Source organism: Vigna angularis, chromosome 2 (genome assembly GCF_016808095.1).
Source record: "Vigna angularis cultivar LongXiaoDou No.4 chromosome 2, ASM1680809v1, whole genome shotgun sequence".
Lineage (NCBI taxonomy): Eukaryota > Viridiplantae > Streptophyta > Magnoliopsida > Fabales > Fabaceae > Vigna > Vigna angularis.
This window is the reverse complement of record NC_068971.1, coordinates 43362044-43373841: the sequence shown is the minus strand read 5'-3', so window position 1 is coordinate 43373841 and position 11798 is coordinate 43362044. Positions and strand designations below refer to the sequence as shown.

Below are 11798 nucleotides of genomic sequence, written 5' to 3'. Positions count from 1 at the left end.
ATTTTTAAATTTGCATTCCGCTTAAATTTAAAAAGGAAAAAAAAGTTTAGAATTAAGTTTCAAATGATTTTTTCATTATCTCTGTCGAATAATAATTCACAAAAAATTGTGGTTTCGATTGTTTCAACAAAACAATAATCCTCAAATCCTTACTATCATTTAAACATAGACTTTGACCTTTGTGTCTCTCTAACTGTTTATATTTTACAATAAAATAAATTATTTTTTCGATAAATATAAAATTTATTATATGACTCTTAATATTTTATAATTATATAACTTTAATATTTCATAAATCCGTATCCAGTTAAATATGCACTACACTCTCCGTATCAAAATATGAAGTGAAGTGAAAATATATTATACAAATTAATTAAGACTAAATAAAATAAGGAAATAATTGAAAAATAATTCATATTATTTCAAAATTTTAAAATAATAAATAAATAATTGTTGAATATTTAACATTTAGACGAAAAACAGAAACAGTATTTAAGAGGAGATTTATTTGGTGATCCCCACAGCACAATTCCCACATATCTTGGTCATTCACAAGGATGAATGGGCCAATGGGCCATGATCCATTATGGTGGCAATTCTCACCAAGTTCTCTAAGGTCGTTTTGGACCATTGTGGGGGCAATATTTCAATGAACTTTAATAATTTTTATATAACACATTTTTATATATTTGAAATATTTATTTTTAAATTCATTATTAGTAAATTTTTGTTTTTAAAGTAATCATTAATACCGCCGATTGTTAGAATATAAGATTTATTATTTAATATCATTATATGAATACAAATAATATATACTCGTTTTGACAAGATTACGAGTGATACAGGCAGGAGAAAATAATGTGCACAAAGAGAAATAGATTTTTCTATGTAAATTGTTCAATGTGTTATTCATACGATTTGAACATTGTATAATTAAACATGAAAGAGTAATTAGATATAGAAAAATAAGATATGTAAGTAAATTTTTCTATTCAATATATTTTGTTTTAAAATAAAATATCAACTTTCTTCTCTTTATAATTTGTATTATTTTATTTAGTTAAATTACATGTTTTCTTTATTTATGTTATATGTTGAAGTTTTTCTTTCTATAAAGTTGTAAGACAATAATAGTAATATATATATATATATATATATATATATATTATTAATTTATAAATTTTATATTTTACTAAATAATAATTAATATTATACGTACCTGAATCCTTTCTTAATTTGTATATTAGAAGATGAACATATTTTTAAAATCTAATGTATATTGATAGTATAAATTTTTATTCTCATTTTGAATCACAAGTACAAAAATAGTGTATAACGTTGAATATTTTGGACTTTTAACGGCGAATTCGCAAAAGACGTTATATTAGGAAACATTAAATTGATGTCGAATTTAAAAAATTATACGTTAATGTCGAATTTTGTTAATATACGACGTTAACTTAACATCAAATTTTGTTAATATACGACGTTAATCACCTTTTTTTTTGTTTATTTTAAATTAATTGTAATCCTTTTTTACAACTCTACACGCTCGAGATGTATATACCTCGGGTGTGTTGGAAGTACCACTTTGACTAGAGACAAGGCCAATTCATAGTTTATAAGTTGGTGCAAATCTCATTCTATAAGCCGATTTTGTGGGGTTGAATTAGGCTTAAAGTCCACTTCCAACAGTAACGTAATTAAAGTCAGTCACCCTTCATCTAAAGTATTGTCTACTTTGAAATGTATAACTTCATCACAATTTTACTTAAAAGATGTCTAAAAGGATGAAAGGAGAAAAGATATAAAACTATAGGGGTGTAGTAGAAACATTTTTATCATGTACAAAGATTTCTTCTCTGTTGTTTTCAATACAATATAATTTTAAAAACATGCATAAATTATTATTTAACTATAATGCGATTCCAGGTATAATTAAATTATTTAACTAATAAACTAAAAAAATAAGAGTTTCTAAAGGTGAAATTCTTAATGTTTGTTTCAAGATTGGTATGTATGAATGTAATAAGCTCAGTTTTGGGGTTATCCTGACACTTTAATGGTTATCCAATCTAAATTAGAGAGAGATGGTGCATGTGGTGAGAGTAGCATGATGTCTTAGTCTAGGTGTTCCATTATGACCTAAGACGCGGAACGGATTAACTTTGTGAGTGTGCTAGAGTCAAACCCATTGACAATGATTCTATAGAGCAGTAGATAGTCATGTCTAGGTTCATTGTGTGTTTAAGATATTTGCTTAATTTTGTATGACATATAATAAATGATGAATCTTGATATTGTTTCTTTTAACATTAGCTTATCATTGTTGTTATTGTCGTCGTCGTTTGTTTGTGTGTTTGTTTTATCTTTTGTATTGATCACTTTAATAATGTGAGTTTATGAAGATATCAAGGATGAGGAGGTATTAGGAAACTATAGAACTAAGACATAAAATAGAAAAATGGATTTTGATATTCTCTTGTTTAGATAAATACTTTATTATGTTTAATTTTTTAAAAAAACTGGTTTAAAGATTCTGGAATGTTACATTTAATACATAATAATTTGTGTGTTTTTTTTATAACAGAACACATATATTATTAATCCTAGGGAGAGAGAAAAATAATAAACCACTCCAAAATTACTAACGCGGATTATAACTTGGCTTTCATCTTATTATATTTTGAATAATCTACGTTATTATAATGAATTAGTGTCCCTTAAGAGGTTTTGAATCTTGATTCAAATTAGAAGGTAATTCAAGTATAATAGTTTTGCCTCCATCCCTTGTGACATAGAACAAAAGCTCAGCTCTATCTCTAAAACCTTTCAGGATTGGAATCGAAGAGAAAACAGAATAAAGGGGAAAAAGAAAGAGAGAATTTTGAATGGTGGGTGCAGAACATTGGCTATCGTTCAAAAATGGGGGAAGAAGATAATAAAGTAAGGAGGAAAAGAGGAGGAAGAAAGCCACGAAGCATCTGATTCCATGAATATGTGAAGGGAATTTCGTTCATTTTTTTTAGTTGATAAAAGAGAAAAAAAAAAAGTGACTTTGCGTCGCATCCATCCACAAGAAAGCAAAATTCGAAATGGTTTACTAACTGGCAGAATTTGTTCCATTAGAATCTTATAATGTGTTGTGTTTTTGATTTTCCTCTTCGTATTGTGTTCAAGTTGCACAGTTCATGTGTCCCAGCATCAAACGTTCAAGCAGATTTCATGCTTTACTAGTTTCCTTATTGCTTACCAGCATCAATTATCATCAACACTAAACTTGTTTAAATTGGTGTGTTTAGTGTCTCACCGATAGCATTATTATTTCCTTATAAAACACAAATTGTGCTGTTTCCTCTGACTATGTTTTCAATGTTCTATAAAGTGCTTCTGTCAAGTGCATGTTGGTAGGTAAATAGTGTAGCCCATGCCCAACAAGCCAACACGGCAACAGAGAATTACCCAAATTCACTGTGCTTTAGTTGTTTGTGCCTCCCATTTTTTTATCCATTCAATTCAAGCCACCACATAAAATGGAAATTCATGTCGCTGCAACTTCACGTCATTCCAAAACATGTCTGCACCTTCATGTATGCATATGTTGTTGCACAAAATCATTACTTTAAGAAATAATTATCATGTAGTATTATTATGGGAGCAATGATAATCACAGACATTTAGTCACCCGTGCAAAAAGATACAAAAAGTACTAAGCCTGGAATATATAAATCGGCTAAATACCACATGCACTGATAATGAATCATAGCCATTTTCAAAATTATTTCAATAATCATTTCTTATTAATTGAGGATGCATTGAAATTAAACTTTTATATGTATAAGAATAGATGCATTGAAATTTTTTTTTTCTTTCTGCATAATGAAAGAAACAAAGAGTTAAGGCAATTTCAGTGTACTTATTTTGTGTCATTTTCATTCTTTAAAGCAACAGTAATGTTGGTTGCATGTCATAAAAATCACTGTGTTTCTCTGGCTTTACATAAATTTGATGATTTCCTTTCTACATCTTTGCCCTTTTAAGAGAATGACAAAGCCTCAATTAGTATATAAGATAAGTATTATGGAATGCTTTGAAGAATTTGCACCACTTATTTCTGGATTATGTAAAATATGAAGATGAGATAATTAATATTTGAGAATTATCAGAAACGATACTAAGAATTTTCACATGAGGATAAATTTATAACTTTAGTCCTCGTTTGTATAGTTTAGTTTTGAAGATGCATGTGTGGTATACTGTTACAAAAAATATCCAAACGAGTTATGGTATTGGGAAAGTTTAAACATTTCCTTCCTACGTTATTTACTGTTGCTGTTTCCACATATTAAACAAGAAACCAATTCAATTTTGAAATTTCCATGTTTTCTCTTTGCTCTATATCTCAACCTACCAACCATACTTCACTCACTCCCAATTGAAGCTTAAAAGCAGTGAGTAGCAACTTTCCTTCTGGTTCAACCTTCTTCTCTATCTCTTCCTTTGTTACACTGCAGAATCTCTTACCCTTGATCATCGAGATATGAAAGGCATAGACATCTTCTGTGCATCACAGGCCTCAACAGCCATATGTCTTAGCATGGATGAACCCTCTTCCTCCATTTCCAACACTACTCAATTAGGTGGCAGAGCCATTGACCGCCACAACCCCATCATCACAGATCCAAGAAGAACACCCTCCAGAGACTTCATTGTCCCTAGTTCTTCTCCTAAACCTTTGCATGATCATCTCCCCAAGCCTAAGAAAAACTCCACTTCCAAGCCAAGTGGCCAGAAAAAGAAAAATCCAGCAAAGGGTCTTGATCAAAAGAAGAAAAGTAGTGTGGAAAAGTTGACCGAACACATCACAAACAATTACTCTTCAAAACCAATTGATAGTATTCTGAGGAGGAGTTGGGTTAGGCCACCTACTGATTTGATCACCCCTCCTGGTTCTTCAAGATATTTGCTCGGTGACATGCCTTCCTTCCATGGTGGATCATCACTTTATGATCCTGTTTTGGCTTTAACTAACGTTGACAAGGACAAAGCTCAGGTCCTTCATCATGATGAAACGACCCATTCATCTAAACCCTCTTCTAGCTCCTCTCTTCCAAAATCTGCTTCCTCAGACCAGGTTCGATTTTTTTACAGAACTTATATACAATTCCTTAGATGTTGTTTGAACCGTTCTTCCATCAGAATGAAGTCTCGTCTGCATAATCGTTTCAATACAAAATTTATTTGTGTGAATCCTTGAGATGAAACTTCAATCACAGTTGAAGAATAGCACATATTACACTTAAAGTTAGTTTTTCTTATTTTAGTCTTCTCCTCGTGACTCGTGTACTTATACACACATGATCCTAAAATACTTACATTTTTCTATCTGAATTATGTGCATATGTTTCGTTTCAAGTACTCTTAAACTCTTCTGATAGACTATATATAGCTATATAAGAAAGCTTTTTCATCAGTGGCAGGAGTTTGACTGGTATCTGTTTGTCAAATGGGGTGTGATTTGAATGATTTTTCTCGCAGGTTGTAGTTTTGAGGGTTTCTCTGCACTGCAAAGGTTGTGAAGGGAAGGTGAGGAAACATCTCTCCAGAATGCGAGGTATGAAAATCATTCTCGTAAAATCTTCTCTTTCGAACCATAAATTTAACACGAGGTCACATGCAATTATTAAAATGTTTTGTCAGCATTTAGATGAAGTTTCAGAATTAAAGCTGTAAGGCTTGCAGGGTAAGATTGTAATGAAATTAAAATACAGAGGCCAAGGTGATATTATTAATTTGATGAGGGGTGAAAATACACATATCACTGCTTGATGACAAACATAAGATGATAACAATTTCAAACAGTTTTGTTAGTAGCTATATATTCTGATTACTTGACTTAGAAAACTTGTATTCAATGATCAAATTTGATTTCTCCATCTATTCTGACATAATTAGCATAAATTCATTACAGTCGTGATTAATTATGAAAGGGACTTTGTTCTTTGATGGTGTTTAATTACATGGACAGGAGTAACATCCTTCAACATAGACTTTGCGGCAAAGAAGGTTACAGTGGTTGGTGATGTGACTCCTTTGAGCGTATTGGCAAGCATATCAAAGGTGAAGAATGCACAATTTTGGCCAGAACCTGCTTCAGTAGTTGGATCCGGTTATGCAGAAACCAAGAAAACAAATTTTATCTAACTCATATTACCATTATTCTGCTTTTTTTTTTGGTTTCACTTAGAATTTCAAGGTTGGAACTGGTGATCTGGGTAGTGATTTAATTAGTGTAAATACAAATGTAGAAGGTACTGTAACTTTGGGTTTGAAGAGATATTAGTGTTTATTTCGAAGGAACCTTAATTTTGTTTGGTCTAAGTTCTCTTGAAAAGTTTTACTATACTGCCATTTGTGCAAATATTTTTCTCTTTTCTTTTGTTGGCGGTATTTGGCTTTTTACCTGCAATATGAAAGAATGTGTTAGGGAAATCATCGGCATCCATAAAGCAATAAAATGATTTCTGTAACTTTTTCCAGTGTTTATATAATATGGGGTTATGCGCAGGTTATCGAGAATCTTTGTCTTTTTCATAAACGAATGCGATGACAGGAATGATAGCTGTTTTGTGAGAGAGAAAAAACTTGATAATAAATCATGTCACTAATTTAATAAGGATATTATGAGTGTCGGATAAAAAAACATTAATAAAATCTTGAAATTTGTAGTTTTATAACCACATTTTGGCTGCATGTTTTATACAGACGTGCTTTAGAATGGCTCTTGTCTTAGTGAATTGGAAGCTTTTGAGCATATATTTGCAAAAATCAAGAAGGAAAAAAAAGGAAGCAATTCCTGCTTCCGCGTTTCTACTGTTTACGCGAAAATCAAGAATATTTATACGTTGGTTTTGCAGGAATTTAAAAGCAACATTGTGTGAGAAGCAGAAAAAATCCATTTATTGGGAAATATGTTAACTTATTTTGAGAATTTTCAGTTCAATTTACGAGTTCCGGAACAAAATTCCTTTGGAGTTCGGCACTCCGTGACCGAATTTTGGGGAAACAGAGTTAGTTGGAAAAATAGTTTGGAATTTTTTTTTCTTAAAAAATTATTTGCAAAAGTCATTTGAGGAAGAATAGGTAAAAAATAATAATCTAAAATTAATGTATTTGTAGGAAAATATTTATTTAAACCTATCAATTAATTTTTTTTATAATAAATTTTAATTGGTTCTGACAAAAGAGAGAAATTAAACAATTATGTGAGGGGAAATATAATTTAGTTTTTGTAAAAAAGAATTAAATAATTTTAAATTTAAAAATATGAATAATATGTTTTTTTTCGATTTAAAATTTAAAAATATTTATTTTTCTATCTAAACAAATTAACTTTCACTTTACATATTTTTTTACTTTATTTCCTCTCTCAAATCAATTAAATTTATTATCCACAAATTTAATTCATTCTTTTCAATAAACTTTTATATTTAGTATTGCATTATCTAACATCCATTTAATTTTTTTTACAAATTATACAAATAATAAAAAAAATTATTTTTATTTTCAATTTTTAATTTGATCTACATCTTAAAGTTGTTATCAGTGGTTAAGATCACCTGTATTTCGATCTACAACTTTAAATTGTAATTAGGTGATTAAGATTACAATAATTTGATCTATAACTTTAAATTGTGATGAGGTGATTAAGATTATCAAATCATATGGTCTACAATAATATAGTTATTTTTTCTTAATCTTTTGAGTAACATGTTGGCTAAATGAATGATAACATTCCTTTCTTTATTTATGCCTCGTAAAAAAAATATTAACAATATTCCATGGTAAATGTTATTCAGACGACTTCTCCACCAAGTGATTCTAATTAATATGCCTCATTACCCAAAACCTTACTACTCAATAAAAATTTATCCATCATAACAATAATTAGTTGAATCAACAAATTTGTTTTACTTCATTTATTATGTATATTTCTTTCATCTTTTTCTTCTAGTTGTTCTCATTTTTTAAAAAAGTATCATATTAATAAATATAATGAATTTAAACAACAAAGGAGGTCAAAGAAATTTGATGATTCAACAATTTATCGTCAAGATATACAAAATTTTATTAAGTGGAGTCGTAGGGAGGGAGACTTATTAGTTAGAATGGTAGAGAAGTCATCCAAATAACCTTTAACATGGAATATTGCTAATCTTTTTATAGTATTTTTTTTCTTGTGGGCTTTTTATGAGGCATAAATAAAGAGAGGAATGTTATCAATTATTTGACCACCATGACAATGAAAGGATTCAAGAAAACCAATCATATTATTGTAGATCATACAATTTGGTGAACTCAATCATCCAATTACAACTTAAAGTTATAGATCGAATGATCGTGAGCTTAATAATCCAATCATCTGGTCACAACATAAAGGTGTGAATTGAATGAATGATGATTTTAATTACTCAATCATATCTTAAAGTTATAAATCAAATGACTCATCATCTTAATACGTTTGATCACAATGCAAGTTGATTATTAAATTACTGACATTCTTAATCATTTGATCACAACACAAGTTAATGATTAAATTACTAGTGATATTAATCATACAATCACAAAATAGAGTTATCAAATTTTCAACAATTTTAATTGTCCTTCATAATACAAGTCATTGATGGAATTTACTTAGAGAAAAATGTTGAAAACAAATTTTATGTGGAGCTTCTCAATTCAAAAATCTGAGATTGGGAGATTGAGTAGTGTTATAGCTAAAGTTTAATCTTATAACCCTAAAAGTCTCCAATGTCTCCATCCAATTGATAATATATTCATGTGTTAGTATTGTATATTTGATGAACAAATTATGATATTATCATTAAGACATTTAAATTACTTTTAATGATAATAAAAGAAGTATTTTAATAATAAATATAATAAATCTAAGAAAAATATTTATATCATAATAATTCTTTAAATAAGGATGATAATGAAAAGAAGAATGAGCATATTCAATGCTCTAGCTTATATTTTTGTGCTAGAACATGAATAATGGATAGTACTAGGTGGAAAAATAAACTTGAAAACAATTCAATTGCATTTATTTTAGAAGTGTCTATTTTGCATATAAAATTCTTTGATTGTCACATAAAGCCTTAAAGACTGTGTCCATATGTTTACTAAACACAAATATTTATGGATGTTTGACCAAACCAAAGCTGGCAGTACCAAGATTATTAGAAATTTAAAAAATCACAACAATTCAGTATATAATTTGATGAGATGGGTGATGGGCATTTTCTGGGCCTTACTTAAGTACTTGGTAGTTTCTTTGTTACACTTTCATGGGGAATATAATTTGGTCTATATAGTCTTTTTACTTAACGTACGAGAAGTGTTAGATCTAATTATAAAATTTTTATAACAATTCTTGATTCATAAAAGCTATATATTTTTATATATAATGATAATCCTTATGTATTTCATATATAATTCAACATGAACCGTCATTTTATAAGACATTAACATATATTATTTTATCATAGACTGATTTGAATCTAATTTAATTTTAATAACCGCTTCTCATGTAAATTCCACTCACTATTCCAACATTAAAGAGAGCAAATGAATATGCTAAAATTCATTCCTAACAAATGTTCATATTGAAATAACTTTTATATAACAAATATCACTTTTCAGGTTTTGCATCTTAGTCATCGATATCGATATAAAAACAAAAGTAACACCAAACTATCTTTTTAAGTACTGAAGAAAGAAAACTAAATTCAATCTCGACAGTTATATATGATATCTAATATACTAAATAAAACTCACCGAAATTGAAGAATCGTTTCGCAAATTGTATGAAATTTTCAAGAAAAAAGAGAATTTTTGAACTATTTATATTTCAACTATATGAAATTCTAAACATCAATCACTCTGAACATAGTTATCCTCAGACTGAGTTGCCTTGATTTTAACTGAATTTTAAGTTATGTATTAAAAGTGCTCATTACGTCCAAAAAATCGTTTCAATCGAGTGCTCACTCGAACGAGAATTATGTATTCAAGGTTTAATCCATATAATTTTAAAAAGTAAGATAAGATGTATTACAAAATACATAACAGAAGTACTTTATATTTAAGTTGAGAGAAATTAAATCATTTTAAAGCAAACAAATGCTAAAAATACCCAAAATCAATAAAATGTCTGAATGGACTCCACCGACATACGAATAAGTTGAATGGACGATAGCAATTTGTTATATTAGTAATAATAAAATTTTATTATTATTTATTTTATTATCATATTTATTTAATTTCTATAATAAGATTCTTGATAAAAAAGTTAAAAATTTGTTATTATAATAATAAAAAAATTACATAATTTCGATTTGTTATAAAATTATCAAGGATAAAATTACTAAGAATAGAACACTAATTTTTTTTTTAAATTATATATAAATAGTGCATATAAAGGAAACATTTCTAATGTTTAATATTAATTTTGAATTGTTTATACAAAAACTCATTATAGATATATAAGTTCTTGAACTTGATATTATCTAATGAATAACAAAATTATCTATACTTTGATGCATTTGATGATTATATTTTAATGGAATTAGATTAATCAAATCAGAATCTATAGCAATGAGAGCTCGGTCGAGGTAAGGATTATGAATGATTGAAGAGTAAAATCTACGAAAAAAACTAGAGAAAGTTGTGATGGTATAAAAATCATCTCCTTCCAATGTAGAAGACTGCTGTGCCAAGACGAAAGCGCCATGTTTCCAATTTTTTCATATATCTCAGGCACATTACTTCAAATAATATTAAGCTATTGAAATATCCTTCATAAAATCAATAAAGAAATTTACGGATTTTCCACAAACTTCAAATGCATGACCTATAATATTAAAGATGAGAAGCCTAACAGAAAAATTGATTGGTAAAATTAAAAAAAAAGAAGGATGAAAGTTTGCTCAAAGCTGTTCAATAAAAAAAAATACAGTAATAAAAGGCCAAACAAAAATGGTGTATAGAGATGTGCATTCTGGTCAGAGAGAGCATACACACTCATCGAAATATCTCGTATTTGCAGACGTATATGAGCAACTCATCATACCAGAATATATACACCTCAACATAACACTCAAAAGAAAATCTCAAATCAAACTGTACTTACATAAAACAAATAATCCAATCTGACTAAAATTAAAATGATGCAACTTAGAAAAAATGTTAGGCATCAGATAATAAGCGGAGTTGAAATCCACACAGTAATTTCAGTGTGTAGGATAAGATTCTCTTCATCACTTGCCAAATCAGAGAAGTACAGAGGATGACTATGACCACAGCATACAAACGTTTTTGATAGAAAAATAAGAAGAAAAGGAGTTAAACGGCGTAGATCATGCCGCTCGTGATAGATTGCGCAAAACCCTAGTCGACAGTGAGATGAAGAAGACGTTGCATTGCTTTGTATTTATACCTCTGATGGTAATAATTTTGCATCATGTCCCGAAGCATACATGGGCTTGAAGATCTAACTACATTTAGCCCACATTACTGATTTCTTACAGCACCTCCATAATTTCTTTCTGCACTCGGTATATTTTAAAATTTCAGTTTTATCCTGTTTTATTTTGAGTTTCGGAATATACAATCTGAAAATATATTTAGATTGTATGATCCAAAATAGGGATATTAAACGCTAAGAGAAACGTTTCAACTTGTTAAACCACACTAGCTTCGGCTTCCCAAACTCATTAACTTGTTGGCTAGCCTAT

The 11798-nt window shown here is 29.0% G+C and overlaps 1 protein-coding gene and 1 non-coding gene across 3 annotated transcripts; one reads left to right on the top strand and one right to left on the bottom strand.

The window, feature by feature from the left end:
* The first annotated feature begins 4214 nt into the window (after positions 1–4214).
* Positions 4215–6381, top strand: LOC108327802 (protein SODIUM POTASSIUM ROOT DEFECTIVE 2). Of its 2 annotated transcripts, none has more exons than XM_017561511.2 (3): positions 4215–5134; positions 5539–5614; positions 5972–6171. In XM_017561511.2, exons 1-3 carry the CDS (start codon positions 4541–4543, stop codon positions 6004–6006), a joined length of 705 nt encoding a protein of 234 aa, XP_017417000.1. In that variant the 5' UTR covers positions 4215–4540; the 3' UTR covers positions 6007–6171. The 2 variants fall into 2 exon arrangements, with proteins under 2 accessions (XP_017417000.1, XP_017416999.1); XM_017561510.2 differs by having other exon boundaries at positions 4226–5134; positions 6029–6381.
* A 4869-nt stretch (positions 6382–11250) lies between these two features.
* Positions 11251–11333, bottom strand: LOC128195697 (small nucleolar RNA R16). The gene has a single exon (XR_008247493.1). It is a non-coding gene; the product is annotated as a small nucleolar RNA R16 (small nucleolar RNA).
* Positions 11334–11798: the final 465 nt, after the last annotated feature.

Coding starts and splice junctions, on each gene's coding strand:
- LOC108327802 (XM_017561510.2), top strand. CDS start 4,541: ATGAAAGGCATAGACATCTTCTGTGCATCACAGGCCTCAACAGCCATA. Junction 5,135..5,538: donor AATCTGCTTCCTCAGACCAG/GTTCGATTTTTT, acceptor TTTTTCTCGCAG/GTTGTAGTTTTGAGGGTTTC. Junction 5,615..6,028: donor ACATCTCTCCAGAATGCGAG/GTATGAAAATCA, acceptor TTACATGGACAG/GAGTAACATCCTTCAACATA.